At 44.3% G+C, this 22,081-nt stretch overlaps 1 protein-coding gene across 36 annotated transcripts in view; it reads right to left on the bottom strand.

Annotated features, from left to right (window-relative positions):
- Positions 1 to 22,081, bottom strand: part of Enox1 (ecto-NOX disulfide-thiol exchanger 1) — a 565,516-nt gene that overhangs the window by 192,704 nt on the left and 350,731 nt on the right. For 26 of the 36 annotated variants that reach the window (XR_003950851.1, XR_003950849.1, XR_383179.3 and 23 more), the window contains one exon: positions 20,786 to 20,923. Coding sequence is in view for 27 of the 36 variants with exons in the window: in XM_006519001.4 (XP_006519064.1) it covers positions 20,786 to 20,923 (138 nt within the window). In the remaining 9 variants the exon portion in view is untranslated. The remainder of the gene's footprint in view (positions 1 to 20,785; positions 20,924 to 22,081) is intronic. The other 10 variants (XR_383180.3, XR_003950854.1, XM_030247804.1 and 7 more) reach the window with 1 other exon arrangement.

Here is a 22,081-nt window from a genome sequence, read left to right as displayed (position 1 = left end):
GATAGTCCTCTTACTGCCTGCAACATCTTTTTTTTTTAAAGGTAAAAGTGGATTAGATGAGTATATACTCTGTGCTTCAGTTTTCTAGGGCTGCTGCAAGGAACTAACGTGACAGCATAGCTTATCAACAACACAAGGTTATTATCCACATCAGTGAGGCTAGGAAAGTCCAATATCAAGGCACTGCCAAGTTCAGTGTCTGCTAAGACCTTCTTAATGCTCCGTGGTCACCTCTTCTCATTGCAACCTGTACATAGTGGATGGGGATAGGGAGTCTCTTAGATCTGTTTTTATAGTGACATAAATCCCTGCCATGAGGTCTCTGGCTTCATGTCACGGCCAGCTAACAGCCCTACTTCCAAATACCTTAGTGACTAGAATTTCAGCCTGTTTTCATAAGACATGTACATTCCAATCATGGCTCCAGTTTTAAATTTGTATCTGCAACCACTTCCTAGGGGCTTTTCGGTGCAGCTACTTTTACTAAAATTGGGTACAATTATAGAATTGTGTTGTAACTAAGGCAATAGGAGCTGAGCATCCAAACAAGCTGCCTTAGCCATGCCTAGGCCCTAAGGAGTGCAGTGTCTCAAGGACTCAGTGTTTCGAAAGATCTAAAGCAGGTCCAGGAATGGACAGGAGTGTCAACACAAGTCAACTGTGAGAGATACTTTTGAGTTGTTAAGTGAGCACTGAAGACACACTAGTTACTTTCACATGGCTCGTAGTGGACAATAGTGGTTACTGTTCATGGATTGGGAGAAACTGGGACAAGGGACAAGGACATTTTTCACAGAGACCAAGTTCTCTCTTTTTATCCATTTCAGAGAAAATCTCCCAAGATTCCAGTTTTTCCTTCCCTACTCCTTCCTCTAATGCTCTCAACTGAGAGTAAAGAAAACATGTGTAGGTCCCCCACATATGACCAATACAACCCTGGACACCACCACAACCCCTTGACATTAACCTTGACATCTCCTTCTATGCAAAATGTAAACATTAACCCAGCCACAAACCCTTGGATTGACAATGGGGTCCTGCTTGCAAGATATGCTCGTGCAATGGTGACATGAAGCCTGTGGGTGCATCCTATCAATATCTGATTTGACTCAAGGCCCATTCCATGAGATGGAACTAATACCTGACAATCACGCAGGCAATCACAAGAGGCAATCACGAACCTCAGACAAGATAGCCCAGGGCCTAGGATAAAACCAAATACTACTATTGACATTGTGCTGAACTCACAGGTTGTGTCTTGCTCAGCCATCATTAGAGAAGCTTCCTCTTAACACTCCTCCATTGTTGGTGGGATTGGAAGCTTGTACAACCACTCTGGAAATCAGTCTGGCGGTTCCTCAGAAAATTGGACATAGTACTACCGGAGGATCCTGCAATACCTCTCCTGGGCATATATCCAGAAGATGTCCCAACCGGTAAGAAGGACACATGCTCCACTATGTTCATAGCAGCCTATTTATAATAGCCAGAAGATGGAAAGAACTCAGATGCCCCTCAACAGAGGAGTGGATACGGAAAATGTGGTACATTTACACAATGGAGTACTACTCAGCTATTAAAAAGAATGAATTTATGAAATTCCTAGGCAAATGGATGGACCTGAAGGGCATCATCCTGAGTGAGGTAACCCAATCACAAAGGAACTCACAGAATATGTACTCACTGATAAGTGGATGTTAGCCCAGAAACGTAGGATACCCAAGATATAAGATACAATTTGCTAAACACATGAAACTTAAGAACAAAGACCAAAGTGTGGACACTTTGTCCCTTCTTAGAATTGGGAACAAAACACCCATGGAAGGAGTTACAGAGACAAAGTTTGGAGCAGAGACAAAAGGATGGACCATCTAGAGCCTGCAATATCCAGGGTTCCATCCCATAATCAGCTTCCAAACGCTGACACCATTGCATACACTAGCAAGATTTTGCTGAAAGGACCCAGATATAGCTGACTCTTGTGAGACTATGCTGGGGCCTAGCAAACACAAAAGTGGATGCTCACGGTCAGCTATTGGATGGATCACAGGGCCCCCAATGGAGGAGCTAGAGAAAGTACCCAAGGAGCTAAAGGGATCTGCAACCCTATAGGTGGAACAACAATATGAACTAACCAGTACCCCGGAGCTCTTGACTCTAGCTGCATCTGTATCAAAAGATGGCCTAGTCAGCCATCACTGGAAAGAAAGGCCCATTGGACTTGTAAACTTTATATGCTCCAGTACAGGGGAAAGCCAGGGCCAATAAGTGGGAGTGGGTGGGTAGGGGACTGGGTGGGAGGATATGGGGGACTTTTGGGATAGCATTGGAAATGTAAATGAGGAAAATACCTAATAAAAAGTATTAAAAAAAAGAAATTCAAAAAAAAAAAGAAAAAAATACTAGAAAGGAACACATACTCTAGCTTTTTATTATTTTGTCTTCCTTTGATGGCTACTCAGGCTATTGCAATAAATTACACATCTTATTTTAAAAGTGAAAAAAAAAAGAGAAGCTTCCTCTTGCAGCAGATGACAAATACATAGACCCACAGACTGACATTATGCAAACAATGAGAGACCTTAGAATCCTTAGCCCTAAACTGGCTGCAGAAGAGGAAGCAGAAAGGATGTAGGAGCCAATGGGGATGGAGGACACCAAGAAGACATAGCTTAAACCAACAACATTATCAAAGCACATATGAACTCACAGAGAGACTAAGGCAGCGTGCACAGGGCTTGCACAGGTCTGCCCCAGGTCCTTTGCTGATATAGTATGGCTTCTAGATTGGTCCTTTTATGAACTTTCTGAGTGTGCAAGCAAGTGGGGATCTATGTTTTGTGCCTTCTCTTGGGCTCTTTTCTTTCTGTTGGTTTGTTTTGTCAGATTACAACGTGTTGTTTTTCATTTTATCCTATTATATTTTGTTTTATCATTGTCCTCTAAAAGCCTGTTTGTTGGGACAGAAATGGAGTGAGTGGATCTGGATTGGTGGGGAGAGGTAGAGAGGAACTTAGAGGAGTAGAGGAAGGGGAGACCATAATCAGGATAAAGAAAAAGTCCATTTTCAATAAAAGGAAAAACAAAACTCCTTCTATGCAGATATACAACCAATCCAGGTTAAATACTTTGCTTGGGGCTATACAGCTGAGGGAAAGAACAAGGATTGAAACCTAAGACCAAAGCTTCAAAAGCTAATATCTGCATCTTCTACAGATGATTTTTTGTGGCCTATGACAAAGTGATTCTTCTCCTGTCTTCCTGTTTGTTGTGACTTCCTTCCTTTCTCCTCTTTCCCCACAGTCAACCCTCCCCTTTCCTCACTGTCACCTCTACCGTCTAAATTAGGTGTTCAATCTAGTCCCCCAAACCCAAACTCTCTGTACCTGCCCCCTGAGAAGAGCCACTCCTCAGGGAAAGCTGTGTGAGGTTCTCAAATTCGAGCCAGCAAATTTGCTTTTGTTCCCAGCCACCCCTCATGGGCCCACGTTGGTGAGGACCTTTAAGGCACTCTCCCCTTCTCCAGTTTCCAGGCCTCTGCTGCCTATCTACCATCAGCAGATGTAACTGCCTCTTCTTTTTTCCTGGGAGAAGAACTCCATCAGCAGGAGCCACCACCACCACCACCACCACCACCACCACCACCACCACCACCACCCCATCTGTTACCAGAGCAACAGATCCATCTGCTTGCCTCCTGCATCTTCCATGCAGTAAAGGCTTAAGTTGACTTGACCTAAGTCCCTCTTATCTGTGTTAATCTTAAAATATTCAAAGTGTATTCTTTCTTTCTTTTTTTCATCCAGTTCACGTGCACTACCCCTGTACTTATACTCTTTTGACTGTTACAGACCTGAGGCTTGGCCACCATGGTCTCATTCATACTAGTCTATTTTATACCACTGAGTTATTCCCTGTAAAGTACTAGTACAAATTCCAGATCCCTGGAACGCAGGCCCTAAAGGGCTTCCTAGGAATCTTCAGATTTCAAGCACGAGAGAAAGTGACATGCATATAAATGAGATCATTGAAATCTCTTAAATTCCAGTGTAATAATAATAAAACATTCTTCACGATGCCGCTCCTTCTTTACCACCCGTGTTTTGACCTAAGGGTTTCCATAAGAAATATGAAGATAGGGCCAGCATATGGCAAAAAAAGTAAGAGATTTTTCTTTAGTTATTTCCCTACAAATCTTCACAGAGTGGGAAAGGCTGAGGCAGCAGAGCTGATATCAATCCTGACATTACCTCCTTCTATCAGCAGTTGCGGAAAAGTTGGTTCATAAGCATCACCAGGTTTTAGTTCTGCATCTGTGTTTTAAAGTTACTAATATTACTCAGCAGAATAGTAAACAAGTATATTTAGAGATTTTAGCATATATATTAAGTTTTCAACCACTGATTAAATCCTCAGAATATGGAAATGTGTTTTATGTCCTGCTTTGGGTTTTCATTAGCATATGTGAATTATGCAGACCAGTATGTTTTTGTGTGTTTTTATACATCTACATCACAGCGCTTGGGTCACCACCACCTCTCCCGCCCACTCACCCACTTCCCCTTCACAAACGCTTCCTCTTCTACTGTCTTGCCACTGGCAGGGTATTTTTTTTCCTGTCCCTTTTAGCATTCCTTAAGCCATTCATCTCACACCTCAGATTTAGGCTGCTCATATAGGAACATCTGAAAGACTGTGAACGCTCCTCCTTCTAGCCCTGAGGGAATAACAGGGATGGACTTTATCTGCCACCTTGAGTAGAGACTGAGGAGCAGACATGGAGTGATGGTTTCAGAGATGGAACAACAGGGCACGAGGGATGATGAACAATGAGAAACTTGAAACAAGCCTATTATGGCCTCTGCCCTGTCTCTGGAATGTGTCCAGGACTTAATGCAAGGAAGAGAAATCCAAATAGAGTTTATATTCTAGCTGAGTACAGCACCTACTGAGCTGTGGGCGGAGCATGAGCTGTGGGCGGAGCACGATGAGGATACCATCTCAGTGAGGTCTACACGGTTTGAGTTTTTTAGTTTTTGGGGATTTTTTTGGGGGGGGTGTTTCAGAATCCTTCGATAAGTGGTATCAAGATGCTTATGAGAAAAATACCAGTGCCAGGGCAAAAGCCAGGGGGAAGAGTCAGGTCGGGAGGCTCAATATGCATTGGAAATGGCTCAAGTCCCAGAAGCCAGAGCGGGAAAAGCCTTGCAAGGCATAGAAGAAAGTTCCCCAGAGGACTTCACCTTGAATTAGTTGAAACTCTGTGTAGTCTAGAGGGTTTCCTGGAGACTTTACCCAGGCTTAATAGTAACCTTGAAGGAGTCAAAGCTGTTTCCAAGGAACTTGACTTGATCTCTGATCAAATCCCAAAAATATTTGAAGAAATTAAAAAAAAAAAACAACATCCCACAACCTAGCCTGTGGCAATGTAAAATTCAAAGTGTTTGGCAGACACAAAGACTTACTTAGGCATGCAAAGAAAAAGAGGACTATATAGCCAGAGAGACATCAGTCAGGTGAAGGAGACTCAGAAATGTCACAGATCATAGAATTAGGAGGTAAGCCCAATAATGCAACTCGCCATAAACCCAAGCCAGATGCACACGAAGGTAGAAGAAAGCACACATATGACAGGAAATGACAGGAAAGACATTCCTAGACCAGACACAATCTGGAAAGATTATGCTCAATGATGAGAAAAATACATCAGAGATGTCAGTCAGGGGCAGTGGGTGTAATCACCTTTGATATTGCACTACGATTAAAGCTACAATGACTATGCTTCAGAAATGTCTAAGGGGCAAGGATAAAACTTTCTTTTTCAAGTTTTGTACAATTGGTCATATAAATGAATAAAATGGTAATCTATTCAATTATATGACTACTGAACCCCAAGCTCTGTGTTTGATAATAGAGAAAATACAAAGATGGATTAAGTATGAATTAAGTTCTTGCCCATAGACACCAGCACAATCTATTAGATAAAGAATAGTTGTAGGAATGCATAATGTGATATTTCCACAACTTATGATCATAGCATGAACACAATAAATAAGGCAGCATGCAGGATAATAAAAGGGAGTAAAATGAAAAAAAGGATACAGAATTCACAGCGCAATTACTGCATATTAACAAATAAAAGACTTTGATATTAAAACAAAGATTCAATGCACATTAGTGTGCACTCATGTACACATACGCTTGACAGGTTTAAACTAGTCAAATCAATCTCGGGGTGTGAATTGAAGTATTGATTCTCTTCCTGTTCTTTGGGGAAATTAGAGTATCCTCTATAAGGGAAAAATACATGATTTTCCTGAGGGCTTACTCAATTGCTACTTTTCTACTTTCTTAACCTCTCCCCAGAATCCTCTAGGTAAAAGCATGCTCATCATATCTATTACAACCTATAATTGACAATTAATCATTGTTGCAATTATTTATATAGCATACATATTAGATAAGTAGTTACTTTTCTGTTGATGTGATAAAATACCATTATCAAAAGTAACTTCCTTCCTTCCTTCCTCCCTCCCTTCCTTCCTTCTTCCCTTTCCTTCCTTCCTCTCTTCCTCCCTTTTTCCCATCCTGCCTTCCTTCCTTCCTCCCTTCCTTTCCTTCCTCTCTTCCTGCCTTCCTCCCTTCCTTCCTTCCTCTCTTCCTTTCCTTCCTTCCTTCCTCTCTTCCTCCTTTCTTCCCTTCTTTCCTTCCTCCCTTTCTCCCTTCCTTCCTTCCTGCCTTCCTTCCTCCCTTTCTCCCTTCCTTCCTTCCTTCCTTGCAGGGTCCCTCTTCCCCAGAAGTGGGCCCCCTTGGCTATGTGTCACCAGAGCTTGGTGGGTGGTAGTAGGAGGGTAGTGAGAACCCCTCTGTGCCTGGTGGCACTATGCCAGTGGCCCTTAGGTCCCTTAGGTCCCTTCCCTAGCTTTTCTCAATGGGCATTAGCATACCCTATTGCCTTTTGTCAAGGCCTCTATGAGGTTCAAAGCCCATCTTTAGCATCTTCTGCATGACCGGATCTAAAGGAGTCAACAGAAAAGCCCCCATTTGACTGAGCAAGTCTCTTCCCCACAGTGTGAAGGGTAGAGAGGGTATCAGATCAGGCTGGAAAATCTCTCTATTTCTAGTTCCTCCCAATACAAAATGGCTGTACTTTGAGCAGCGCTGGAGGCTTGTCCCACTCCATCGAGTGTGGAGAGAGAAGATGCAGTGGGCCAATTTGCAGGCCAGTCTCTGCCTCTCCATTTATTGTTATCTCTTTAAAAGCCCTGTTTTTCTTTACTTCTTCCACCCAAAACACTAGACTGCTTGAACCAAAGCTTCCCTCTTGGGTTCGTATTGACTGACCCCTAACACATAATGGCAACAACACTTGAGCACCCCCCCCCCCCCACCGCCCTGCATGAATCTACACTGTTTTTGTGGGTGGCTGCAACATGATTTTTATTTCTCCTGTGTAGGAGAATCAATAACTCCTGGAATTAGATGTATCCCTTGTAGGGAGGTAAAACTTCTGCCAAATCCTCGTCCCACAGTGCCTGTGGGCAATAGACCATGCATCCCAGTGGGCACTGTTGTTGGGGGAGAATCAGGAGTCACCTGACTGAGGTGGTGGCACTGAGGTCCTGTCCTGTGCTCCCTAGGAGCAAAAAGATTCATGCTGGCCCTTATTATTTGAGGGGTCTGCGGCTGGGCCCCCCTGAAAGTCTCCCTGAGAGGACAATTCCTTTTAGTGGGAGGTGGCTTACCATTTTTTTGTGAAATTTAGATGTACATTCTTTCTGCCAAAGGAAACCTTTCTGGCAGCATCCAGAGAATGTAGCCGGAGTGGCAGCCTCTGCTCCACTCACAGCACTCTGCCCTGGTGCTTTGCCACTTGGTCCGAGAGGGCATTGGCGGCTTATGTGACCGGGCTGCCCACCACTGAATCAAAGGTCAGAGCTTGGAACTTTATTTTTACGTCCCCCCTTTTTGAAATGGGGAAAGCACCCGAAGAGCTGCTGCCATTGCAGCACTTGTAAAGTCACACTGAGGCAGACAAAATGTGTGACACCTTGCAACAGAGGATCGTCCCCGTGGGGTGGCCTCTTGGTCTGCTTCTCTCAGACTTATATGAGATTGTCTTCCACTACCCATATCAGGAAGTTCTTTCAAAGTTTCGCTTTCAGAGATAGCAAGATTTGCCTATAAAGCCTTCGCCATGGAGGTGGCTGAGGATGGCGGCTTCAGTGATGAAGTAGCTTGCCCCAAAGGAATTAAATCGGAGCAAGTTGACCTCACTGCAGCCCAGCTAGACAGTGGCAGATAATCAGCCATTCCTGATCTTCAGGCTCGCTCATGTATGTTCCACAAGAGAAGAGCAAGCCCAGGAGGCTCTTCACCCTCTTGGATCTGTACCCACTAGCGAATGTCTTTACCAACCTTGTGCCATGGATCAAGGCTCAATGACCTTTCTTCTAACTTTCTGTATGAACTCAAGGAAATCGTGCAAGACCTGTGTGAACCTTGACACATTTCTTACTAACCACTTGTCTCAAGACCTTAATATACATTTCTCTGCTTTTTGAATTTGCTTGACCCATTTTTATTTACCAAATCTTCACCCCTTTTCCCAGCTCTATCTCACACCACGAATGAAATCTGTCCCAAATTGAATTTGCCCAACATACTTACCTACCCTTGTCTCAGACTCTGTCCTGGGTGCCAACTGCCAAGGTCTAGCCTCAGCTTGGAGAGGGGGAGAAGGGATGTCTGGGAGCAACGAAAACAAACAACTTGAAGTCAAATCGTGGGTCCAAGCTGGTGGCCTTGTTCTCTCTGTTCAGTTTTATTTCTGATCTGCTTTCTCTAGAGGTGTCTGCCTGAAACAGTTCTCCAAGTCTCTCCAGTTCTCTCTTGCTATGCTAAAAACTTTCCCTGGCTAGCTCACAACCTAGGAGCAAAAACTCCGTCTTTTATTTTACATAATTTTACATATTAATGCAGTCATTTACTTCGGGTTTCCCTTTGGTTATCCTATGAATTAGCCTCCCTAGACCCAAGCTCCTTAATTTTTAGGCTATAGCAAACACACATTTTCTCTAAACCTTGCAAAAGAATTAGGAGATCTGCCTGCCTCTGTTAAGCTGGGTGGGACCCAGTCCTAAAATTACCATTTCTACCACACCTTGGTCCTGGATTCAGTATGTCCCAGGCTGACCTTGAATTCAGGAATCTGCCTGCATTTGTATAAGCCTGTCTTTGAATCTTTCTGAAAAGCTGGCTCATTAATGCAGCTGCCTTTGTTCCTTTATATTCCTGAAGCCCCTCATATAATTCATACTACATCTTTATATTTTTTTGCATATTTGACAAATTATATGTTTTCAAACTCATGATTTTAGAGTTCTTTGCTACTGGCTGGGCTGAGTGAAGGTCTCAGCTTTTACCATTTTGCATTTAAGCCACACCTTTGCTTCCTGGACTCCAGCTGTGTGATTATCATGGTGTCATTAATGTTAATAGGAAGGACTTCCTTTAAAGGAGGAATGTGTAATATATACATTATTATACAAATAGGCCTTAAGCCCTTGGCAGCCTTTGACTTGTGGAGGCCCACAGCCACTGACACGTGGAAGTCTCCTCGTGTCTGCTGTCCCTATTCCAGGGGCAAGAACTGCCCCCACCTAGGCCATGGCGGACAGACTCCTCTTTCTTTCTGTCATTTTTCTTAGTTTGTCTGGGAATGGGTGACCTAGAACTCCTTATGTAGATAAGTCTGTCCTCAGACTTACAAGAGTTAGTCCCAACTCTATCTCTTGAGTGCCGAGACTGAAGTGTGCTTTTTGTTTGTTTTTGTTCTGGTTTTGGCTTATGGTTCCTCTGGAGGTCTAGAGTCCATTGTGGTGGGGCAGAAACAGAATACTGACAGGAGCAGGAAACTGCCTGTTCTATTTCTGTCCACACAGGAAGTGGAGAGAGCAAACAGGAGGTGGGTTGAGGCAATAAAACCCTCAAAACCAACCCTCAAAGGCGTGGTGGCCCACGCCTTTAATCCCAGCACTCAGGAGGCAGAGGCAGGTGGATTTCTGAGTTCGAGGCCAGACTGGTCTACAAGGTGAGTTCCAGGCCAGCCAGGGCTACACAGAGAAACCCTGTCTCAAAAAAAAAAAAAAAATCACTTCATTCAGTGAAGCTGTATCATTCAAAACCTCCCCAAACAGACCACCAACTGGTAACCTAGTGTTAAAATACCTGAAGCAGTAGAGGACAAGTCTCCTTCAAACCACCTACTTCAGAAATGTACGCTTATCACCTGTCATGCTAATTCCTGTTTCTCTGGTTGCTTGTATTGTATTGTATAATACAATATCATTTTGAGCCTCTGGTAACATTGTGGTGTATGAATAACTATATCAGCACACTGTCCCAGTGTCCTCGAGAGGAGGATAAGTAACTGTGCAGAGTGGAACGAAACTGGCACAACAAGTGCATGAAATCTGGCACACAAACCCTGAACTCTAAGTCAAGGGCCTGTCTGGTTTCGGAATCTGGAGACTGAGAGATGTTTCAATTAGTTAGAAAATGAAAACAAAAGAGAATTTGAAGCAGCATCTCTGAGAGAGAGAGAGAGTCCCTCCACTGCACGCCGTGCTCCCTACCTGCCCTGAATCATGCCTGGGTCAGAGAATCTCACCACCACCACAAGAGAAATTGGAGAAGTTGGCTGCTGGGAGCATTGTTTTCCTATTAAATGAGAGCCTTGTGCAGTTTATCAGCAGAGTGCCCTGAATACCCGTGAGCAGAGGATGCGGTGGGTGGCAAGGTTCCCGGGAGGTATTTGTTACCTCAGACCCCACCTTTCCTTTCAAGCCTTGGAGCCCAGCAGTACAAAGAATCCAGCAGGTCACAGGAGAGATACACGAGGGAGGGGCTGGGGTCAGAGGTCAGAGTGACAACTGCATAGGCAGAAAAAGGGATTCCCCCAATTTCACTGCAGAAAAGTCCCCATGGTAGGCAAGACCATCATGTGTCATGGTTGCCAGATACTTCTCCCTGTTTCCACCCTACCTGAGCTGAGGGTCCATAAAGTAGACGTTATGCTGTCTGTATGCCCTTCCAAAGAGGTACCTAAACTTGTCATGGCAAAGAGGAAACCGCGATTGGCCCTTCCCCTTCGTTTCTTCTCGACTTCTGCACCATCTGATCGATTTCCAAGGCTGGACTCCTAGGACCCGTGGTTATTCTTCACGCTCCTTATACTCCACATGGACTCCCTAATGTTTCAATGATCATAATAAATGCCTCTGGAGGCCCTTCACATGGCTGCATCTCCAATGCCAGGATCATGACTATCATTGCGTTATTTTATTATTGTCTCTTGTCTGTGCAACTGTTACAGCCTTGTATCTGACCACCTGTTGCCAACTTTCCACAATTTTTAAGTGCAGTGGCTATCTCTGTATGTCACCACGGCTGCACTTGCCACTCTGCGGTGTCACCCCAATGGCATCCATAACTATTAGAAACATCTCCCCTTACCCTGTTTATTTGTCTTTGCTTATTTCCTTATTCCCGTTTCTCCTTCGACTCTGCCACGTGGCGGTGAGGACTACATCTTGTAATCCCAGCATTCAGCGCAACATCTGGCTCAGTAAATCCCAGTTAAAGGGGCGATGCTCGAGGAGATGAAAGGATTTAACAAATGCCTCTTCATATCTGGGCACATTAAAGAGGATAAAAGGTGTCCCTTGGAGGATTAAACAACCCAAGAAGGGAATTATTTTAAAAAAAAAAAGTATAGTCTGAGAAAGCAGAGAAGAATGAAAATGAATGAAAACCACAGGGAAGGGGAGTAGATAATGAAGAAGGCGGTGAGGAAAGGCATTCACGTTATTCCTGCCATGAGCCAGAGAGTGAAACTCTCAGAGTGGCAGGAGCTTGCAAGGATGGGGAGCTAGGCATGTGTAAAGAGGAAAGAGCAAGGAACGAACACAGAGCATTGGAGGGTGCTAACAGCTACTCAAGGTATAGAGAAGAAGTCTCTCTTGCTTCCAAGGTGATCCCCGGTGAGGATGTGGCACTCCTTTGTCTGTGGCTCTCCACATAGCTAAGAGGGAGTACAATACGTTTTCCAGATACGACAGAGGGCATGCTAAGGAACTTGGTGTGAAAGAGTCACAGTGACTTAAACTAGCAACAGCTAAAGAAAGACTGTTGATATTAAGAAAGGAGATGCCACAAAGCAGAAGAGAGGAAGGGATAGTCTCATGACCAGAAGGCATCCACAAAGCCTCCTGTTCTCCCACTCTCCATCTAGCTGGCTTTGGAAAATAAACTAGGACAGACCTATTTACATTACAGTTCCACACGGACAGCATGAGGGCTCCTTTCCTGTGCAACACTCCCTGGTAGGCACTCCTACCCCTTAGGTGACTCCTCCCTGCGGCATGAAGACCTCAAGTCCTGTGAAGCACTCCCAGGTAGGGGCCTGCCATCTCCACCCAGACTTTCCATTATCCCCTCACCTCCCCTGCCATCTGAGAGTTTCAATGGGAGTTACCCCATAAGAGGAGTAATGCCTCTAGATACCACAGGCTATCCAGTAACAAGTCCAATGCCAGGGATTGGTTACTTCTTTTGGAATTGTTGGTCACTGGAATCCAGAGACCTTCCCCAAACCAAACATTACAGGGTATGCCATTGCTTTTGGTTACCCTCCAGAATCTAATGGTAAGACTTTGCTGAAGGCATCACATACTTGAGATGAACATGAAGTAACTTGACCCTGACCTGGAAGCTTTGCCCTAGACAGCTAGCTTTCATAGTGCTCTGTGGTGCTGTGTATGCTGTGTAAACTGACCTCTAATGCCTTATCATTATAACCAAGGAATAGCACATCTCTCAACCGTCCACATAGAAGGTTCGTTCACCTTGCAGTAGGTGGTGATTAACTCAGAGACCAGCAACTGGGCAAACCACAAAGAATAAAAGATGTTGGAGTGCTCAGCTCTAAATGGGACATCAATACTTCATTCTCTCCTTCCGAAGCTCCGGGATCAACATGGAAGAAGAAATGGAAAGAGCTGGAGGCAGTTGATGGCTGAAGGAAACAGGGTTTCCTGGACATGTTGGGCAGCTGCTCAAATGATGTCACAGCAATGTGACAGCGTGAACAAGATCTGTGCAAACTCAAGCCAGACCAAAATCAATCAATCAATCAATCAATCAATCACTCAATCCCAGCCCAGAGGAGGGAGGTAGTCATGAATACCACCCCTAGCTGATGTAATTGATAATTGCTGAGAGAGGAAGAGTCAGTCTCTTTCAAGGATGTGGCTCCTCAGAGGCTACTCATGATTCACTACAGAGCACTACCAATGCGCCTAAGTAGACACAGTGCATTTTATAAAAGAGCGCCTGAAATTGGAAGAGACTAGTGGGCGCAGGGATTGGAAGAGAGAGTAAGGAGTAAACTTTAATCAAAACATATTACATGCATGTGTGAAATTATTACACAATGAAAATATTAATTAAAATCATTAAAAAGGACATGGCGTGGGGAGGGAGGAGACATGATAAGAGGTCCTGGGGCAGGGAGATATGATCAAAATATATTTTGTGCATGTATTAATGTTTCAAAGAATAAATTTTACAAAGTCCAAAGTGGGGTGGAGAGACTTGGACAATGGAGAAGAGAGAGCCTGGCTGCACAGATGATCAGAGCTCAGGATTTGACAGCTAGATTCTGATTTGCGACAACAGAGGTGAGGGATCTCTTCTACAGGAATAATGTGTGTCACAGAAAACCGAGAACTGGTTTCAGGAGAGACTTGAGCAGTGGACAGTTGTTAGGGAAGGTAGAATTGGATAGTGACACCATTCAGCTGCAACACATGCTACCATGGTCAAAGACTACTCATATGAGTGACAGCCCATGCAGAAGAGAAATATGGACGCACTAGAGAAGGTTTCCCTGGGCTGACAGGAAATGCCTGGTGCAAATGGTGGCTCAGGAAATACTGGTAGGTATTTCCCAGAGGTTAGATGAAGTTTGAAAATCCTCCACACTAGCTCTTAACACTGTGAAAAACTGCACGTTGTGAATTGACATAGTAAAGACATGGAGAAAATCCACAAAGAACGTGATTCGCCTGTGGTTAACCTGGAGTTGGTCACCGTTGTCAGACCACCTACACATTAATGCTGCATTCACGCTACCTTGTGATAAATGTGAGACATGACTATTCTAACAGACCAATTTGGAGAGCATGGCCCTAGGACAATGCACAAAACACTGACAGCAAAACAAATAAACTAACAAAACCCACAAATCCCTAAGACAATTATGGGGATAAAACAAACAGGAGACTGTAGGCGTAGAGAAGCAGTATGTCCTTGTAGCAGAGAATGTAGGGTGGATGCGCAACAATGCAGCATTGCATTTTGGTCAAGAGAAAACAGGTACATTGTAATGATCTCCAGCAGAACTTCACATGGAGGTGAGTGGGCGTTCCTGACCACAGGGGTGTGGAAGAGGCATATCTACCTCAGCATATGAGGTCTATTTACGGCTGCATATGAGGTCTATTTACGGCAGCATTAGGCAGAACCTCACAAAGGTACAACACGATGGTAACGAGGGCTGCGATTTCTTGGGAAATCCTTCTGATAAAAATCAAAGGATATGAAAAATGTATCTTTCGCTTTGCTGATAATTTTTAATCTCTCAATAAACCGAAGAAGCACCTAGGAACAGGATTTAGTGTCAGTTTAATTTTTAACAAAGACAGGAAGAGTACTTGGTCATTTAGAAATATCAGAAACTTTGGGAGCAAGCCAAGTGCTCATAAACCGAGCCCCTCCATAATCCTGTCAGAGATATTGCAGAGAGGATTTCTCGGAAGGGATGCTATACTAAATAATCTTTAAGAACCTCTTGAAACATTAAAGCTGGTCTCCGGCATTCTACAGTCACACTGAAGAGCGCCTGAGGTGGCCGGTGTGGACCCCGAGCCTCCCGTGGCGCTGTGTTTCTGCAGAGAAGGAACAAAGAGACCTGAACATGAAGTGCAGGAAAGAGATGACAGAGCTTCCCATGAACAAAGTACAGCGCTGTATGAATCGATCAGTTTGGTGCTGGACAAAAAATAGATAATGAATATACAATAGATATTTTAAACATTGAGAAACAGGTACAGAAGTCTGATTTCTGATAAAAGACAGGAGAGTCCCTGGGGACGTAAAACTGGAAATACATATATCAACCACCAGAGTATGCAAACTATTCTATGCTTAGAAATAGAATAAAGAATTCATAAAGGAAACGTTTCTTAAAGGAACTAACATTAAAAAGGAAAAAAAAAAACAGGCCAGATAAATATTTTAGGAAGTATGTAGTCAGACTCTTTAAAATAGAATCTAAAAATGAAGCTCACATACACCAACTAACAGTGACCTATGACCACATTTGGTAAAATACATTCAGAATGGGAATAACCTGTTTATAAAAGGAAAACATAAGTAAAGATGAAAGGGGGGGGGGGACCCCAAGGCAGGTTTGCCAGCTTTCTGCCTCTGTGATGAAAGACCCGAGGGAAATCAGCTGACAGGGAGAAAAGGTTAATCTTCGCTCCTGGTTTCGGAGATCTCTGCCTTGGCAAAGCTGAAAATCACAGTGTGAGTGTGAGTCAGAACAAAGCTAGCCTGTGAAGAGAGAAGAATGGGAGGGGCTTGTGGACTAATAGCCTGTCTAAGGGCATATCCCCAAGTCCTGACTTCTTCCCACTAGGCTGCATCTCCTAATGGCTCCACCACCTCCCAGTAAGGCCATCTCTGGAGACCAAGCCTTCAGTGCATGGACCTTCACAGGAATTTCCTTACAGAATTCATATGCCGAGAAAATATAAAGTAAAGGACTAGCATGCCGTATTTGCAAATGAAATTAGCAAATTAAATGTAGCCGAGTTTTATGGAAATTAATTGCCTAGCGTATAGTAAGAAACATTGAAATATTGTCTTCTTTGACCTACTAGTTCTGCATATAAGAAGCAACCAAGCAAAATAATTTTAATAGATGAACAGTCCTGAATGTGCTTTAAAATGCTCATGATAATATATTTATATATATTTTAAAACAAAAACTAAAGAAAAAGGGGCTTCATAGGCCTGAACTGATCCATGGTTCTGTAGACCTGGCTGGGGCCCCTTTCAGGGGAGTGGACTGATTCGTGATTCTGTAGACCTGGCTGGGGCCCCTTTCAGGGGAGTGGACTGATTCGTGATTCTGTAGACCTGGCTGGGGCCCCTTTCAGGGGAGTGGACTGATTCGTGATTCTGTAGACCTGGCTGGGGCCCCTTTCAGGGGAGTGGACTGATTCGTGATTCTGTAGACCTGGCTGGGGCCCCTTTCAGGGGAGTGGACTGATTCGTGATTCTGTAGACCTGGCTGGGGCCCCTTTCAGGGGAGTGGACTGATTCGTGATTCTGTAGACCTGGCTGGGGCCCCTTTCAGGGGAGTGGACTGATTCGTGATTCTGTAGACCTGGCTGGGGCCCCTTTCAGGGGAGTGGACTGATTCGTGATTCTGTAGACCTGGCTGGGGCCCCTTTCAGGGGAGTGGACTGATTCGTGATTCTGTAGACCTGGCTGGGGCCCCTTTCAGGGGAGTGGACTGATTCGTGATTCTGTAGACCTGGCTGGGGCCCCTTTCAGGGGAGTGGACTGATTCGTGATTCTGTAGACCTGGCTGGGGCCCCTTTCAGGGGAGTGGACTGATTCGTGATTCTGTAGACCTGGCTGGGGCCCCTTTCAGGGGAGTGGACTGATTCGTAATTCTGTAGACCTGGCTAGGGAGGTGGTAGGCCCTAATGGTGAAGCTGATACTGTTTTGCTAGGTGGTCATGAAACAAAGCTGCTTTCTTTTTGGTATTTGCACTTTTTATATATGTGAATCTTTTGCCTAAATGTATAGATGTGTATTGTATACATGCCTGGTGCTCACCCAAAGCAGAAAAGATAGCCAAATCCCCTGAAACTGGAGTTACAGGTGGTTCTAAGTCACCATATGGGTGCTAGGAATGAAACCCATACCCTCTCTAAGAACAGCCAGTGTGCTCTTAATTGCTGAGCCAGATTTCAAGTTCCCTCAAACTTGTCTTTAGATTATTTTAAACATTCGCTTTTTAATCTTTTCTCCTACATTACATCCTGACTGCAGTTTCCCTTCTTCCTGTCTTCCCAGCCCCTCCCCACTATTTCTTCTTCCCCCAAATCTACTCTTCCTCCCCGTCTTTTCAGGAAAGGGAGGGCCGGCCTCCTAGGGATCTCAACCAAGCATGGCATATCAAGTTTCCATAAACCTAGGCACCACCCTTTATATTAAGGCTGGATGAGGCAACCCCAGAAAGAGGAACCGAGTCCCAGAAGCAGGCAAAAGGGTCATAGCAGCCCTGCACTGTTAGGATCCCCACACAACCATAACGAATGTGCATTAGACCCATACGGAGTCCCTGACTGTTGGTTCAGTCTTAGCCCAGGTTAGCTGATTCTATGGCCTGTCAAAGCACCTTCCAAATGTTCAGGTTTATATCTCTAAAGCACAGCTGTCTTTGGTCTTCATTACAGAAACTAATTGTAGTGGGTGACACAGTGAAACAATCTCTTACTTGTCTCAAATGCCTAGAATAGGTGATGGATGAGTGACAGGCCCTAAGTGGGACCTTGTGTCACCCTAAGTTAGAGCCCAAGCCTTGGATTCATGAGCCTGCTGTGGCAAGTGGTTGCCAGCATAAGACCTAGGCAGGGCTGGGGATGTCAACATTTGTCACGTGGGGGTGTGGCTCATGAGGCCCCCTCCCTCCTGAGTAACTCCTGGTTACTGGGGGAGAAAGGGTCATTTTCTCCAGGGCCGTAACCTTCTCAGGAGTTTCAGAGGAAGGAGGAGGGGGATGATAAAAGGAACTGTGGGGTGGAAATGACTGAAGTTTATTATTATATGTATACAACTGTCAAAAAATTTATAAAGAAAAAAAGGATAAAAGACAAGCATTTAGTTAATATTCTACAGACAGATACACATTGTGTATAAGCTGCCTCATTTAGTGTTATGGTAGGTCCTAACAGATCTGATCACGTGACAGAAAAGGTTCCAGATGCTTTTACATGACGGAAACTAAGTTCTCTAAAGGAACACCCTCAGAACAACAACAGAGAAAGTAGAAATGGAAGAAACGCTCAGAACGTGAGGCTACCAACCTGACGGATTATTTACCGTAACATGAAAGCATCCAATGGAAAATAGCTGACGGTAATACGTTCACAGAAAAGAACATAAGAGAATATTCCATATTCACAATGACTGAAATATTTGCACAGGAAAAAGAAAAGATAGAAGGAAAATGCACAAATACCAGGCGGTCTCAACAGAACCGGACCCGATGCTCAGTCAGTAACTGAAGCTAGCAACTCTTGAGAACACAGCAAAGTGTCGCTCACCTAGTCAGGCTGCAGAGGTGAGCCAGAAAACCAGGGAGAGAAAGTGAAAGGCTCGAACCCGCTTAAGCAGTCTGGCTAATGCGGGAGATAGAGAACGCAATCGGGGCAGATACGGTAAATCTTCTATAACAAGTAGGGCTGTAATTCTTTTCATGGTAGGTTGCTAGGAAAATCATAAATTGGTCATGGTTAAAATGTCAAAAGACTCAAAATTGTGAGGCAAAATAATGAATTATTGAGGTTTGGGCTTAGGCTGGAAGTCACATGTTTTTCTGGGAGAAATGGGAGCTGAGAGGGAAGTAATTTCTACTGTCTGAGTATTTCAATTAGGGAGCTGGGAAAAGCTAAGTGGGGAATCCAAATCTAAACCTGAATGTTATCAAAAGGAAGGATCTGCCAGGATGAGCTGCTGAGAACAGGGCCTGGATAAACTCATTAGCAACTCATAGACAGCGAGTGCCTGGGGTGTGTGCACACCCACCTGTACGGGAGCACAGCTGTGGATTATATTAAGTCTACAGCATTTTTAAAAGGTGTGATTTCACTAGCCAAGTAGCCAAGCTGGCTAAAAAAATCATACTCGCTCTGCCTCAGCTGCCCTGGTGCTGGAATTATAGCTGTGCACCATCTGAACTGCTACACTCTAGTCTCTGTCTTTCCTTTGATTTTTTTTTTCTTGTCTCAGTTTTCCTAACTCTTATCTCCTCTCAGGCTCCTTCTTGGTAAACAGGAACCAAGGGGATAGAGAAGAGGCTCGGTTGATAGAAACGTTGGCTGCTCTTCCAGAGGACCTGGCGTCTGTTCTCAGAGCTCATACATTGGTTCATAACTGTTTATGAATGACTCCAGTTCCAGGGGATCCAATGCCTTCTTCTGGACTCCATGGGCCCCGGGCAGACATGTAGTATACAGAGTTATATGCTGGCAAATCACATTAAATGACTTTTAAACATGTAAAATAGAAACTATATATCTGCACACATAGAACTTAATGTAGATAATTTAGTTTTTTTATGAACATTGTTGACAAAAAGGGAGGAAGAGACTGAGGCATGGATGAAGGAAGAAGAGAGTAAGGGACTGAAGGACAGAGAAAGGAAGGAAAGAATAAAGGACAGATGGGACTTATTGTTATGGACGGAATTCAACATTCCAATGACACCTGATTCCCCTTTAGTATATACCATCCACCACGTCTGGACAAAGACTATTGTTCTGCTGTTTAAACACATCCTGCAGTGTAGTTGCCAGTGGTCATCCCACCAAGGCACATCCCAAGAGGATGGGGACCAGCTCAACTGCTGACTGCTGAGGCCTGTGTACCCGGTAGAGCCTCTGTGAATATTTGCTGAGTAAGTAGACATGAGTTCCACCGTCTCTACAGACAACGCTCATCTCCCATCATCGCTGGTTCCTTCAGAGCCCCAGTGACAGACCAGCAAACTGACACATTCATTACATCTTACCACCCACCACCAAACCCTGATCCTGCACATTTGCTTTGTCCCTATCACCAGTCACGTTTTTCTACTTCAATTTATTGAGACATGCTTTTTGCTGATACTTACAAGTATATGTGTGCGTGCATGTGTGTGTGTGTATATAATATACGTGTGCATACATATATATACACACACACAGACATATATATATTTTTTCAAACCCTATTTTACAAAACACACCTAAAACCCCCAATAAATAAGTGTAGAATTAAGAAGTAAAACCTTTCAATGACCTTTGACTCCGTGATATTTCTAAATATGCCATCCATCGGCTGTTCTGAATTACTGTTTCAAAGTGGGACAGGGCATTGAGTCTGAATGTAGTGTCCATTGAGCTGAGTTTCTACACATGTCACTTCATGGCTGGAAGAGTGACCTTCAACACTCATCTTCAACTTCCATGTTTGGAACATGGGAGCATGAGCAAAAGAAGCAAGCAAGCATGGGAGCAACTTCGAAGGAATCCCAAAGGAGACGGCGGTCAAATAGGGCACTGTACAGGACTAAGTTTCACAAACTGGGAAGCAGGTCCCAGCCATCCCATCTACCAATTTGAAAGTGCAACCGTCGCAGCAAGGCTGTGGAGATAAGATGGGCTACGGATCAAGAGCAGTGAGGGTCAGGGTTGCCGGAGTCTGCAAAAAGCAGAGTGCAGAAGAAAACAGTCTCTAATGCAGCCAGCCAGACACGGTCAGGTCAAAAGCCAAAGGCCATATTCAACACCGGCATGGAGGGAGATTACCAAGGAACACCTGTCACCCACAGTGTTTGGCAGCCTTGCAAAGCATCTTTGAAACCAGGAGAACGCTTACCGGACACGAGCTGCTGTCCAGGCAACCCCACGGGAACCATGCCCAAGTTATTCATAGCTGTGGCCCAGGCTGTGGGATCGGTGACGGACATGTTGAGCTGGGTGGTATCTAGGGCTATGCTCCCCAAACCATCAGCTGCTGCGGGAGAAACAAACTGAGCTTAGTGTTGACAGGCAAGGCTCTTCCCTTTAAAGGAAGTCACGTTCCTAAAGACACGAGGCTTCATTTTAGCACGTTGCTGAGACATTTTTTTTTTAAGCACCGTAATCTATACTACGCCAATCATTTCTCCAGATGTAAAAGCATCTGTGCAGAAGCACAGGGACGGAAGGATGAAGAAGCGCTTCCGAGGAACTTTCTAGAAAGAATCTTAATGATGTGGAATCTGTATTGTTTGCAGCATGCCATTAAAGAGACACCTCTGGGGAGAAGAGAAGGGTCACTTTCCTCTTCCCAGTGAGGCAATGCTTGCTCTAGACAGGGCCTAGAACAAAGTGCTGGCACATTAAAGTTCTCAACCTGTGGGTCGTGACCTCTTTGGGGGGCTGAATGACCCTCACATAGGGGTTGCCTCGGACCATCAGAGAACACAGATATTTACGTTAAAATCCATAACAGTAGCAAAATTATATTTATAATGCAGCAACAAAAATAGTTTTATGGTTGGGGGTCACCACTACTTGAGGAACTGTGTTAATGGGTCTCAGCATTAGGAAGGTTTGGAACCATGCTTGAAGGAAATCTATGTATCTATTTAAAATGACTTTTTGGGTTTTTTTTTGTTTGTTTGTTTGTTTTGTTTTGTTTTTCGAGACAGGGTTTCTCTGTGTAGCCCTGGCTGTCCTGGAACTCACTCTGTAGACCAGGCTGGCCTTGAACTCAGAAATCCGCCTGCCTCTGCCTCCCGAGTGCTGGGATTAAAGGCGTGTGCCACCATGCCTGGGTTAAAATGACTTTTAAGATTATATATTTTTATTTCCCCCCTTCCCTTTCCTCCCTGTAGCCTCTCCCATAAACCCCTCCTTGCTCTCTTTCAAATTCAGGGTCTCTCTCTCTTTTTTTTTTTAAAGAGTATGTCTTATAAATACTGGCTAATAAGATCAGTAAGCAAAATTAGAAAACAAACGGCAGAAATTAAACAGAAAAAAGAAAACCAAAAATCTGTGCTAACTTTGATCTTATACTTTTTTTTCCTTGAGTTTCATAGTGTCCTCCTTTCCCCAGACCCTGGCCCCTGATTCCACATGGACTTTCACTGCTGAGCAAGCTTTTTTGGTATCAATGTAAAAAATCTCG

This window comes from Mus musculus, chromosome 14 (genome assembly GCF_000001635.26).
Source record: "Mus musculus strain C57BL/6J chromosome 14, GRCm38.p6 C57BL/6J".
Lineage (NCBI taxonomy): Eukaryota > Metazoa > Chordata > Mammalia > Rodentia > Muridae > Mus > Mus musculus.
This window is presented reverse-complemented; position numbering and strand designations above follow the sequence as displayed.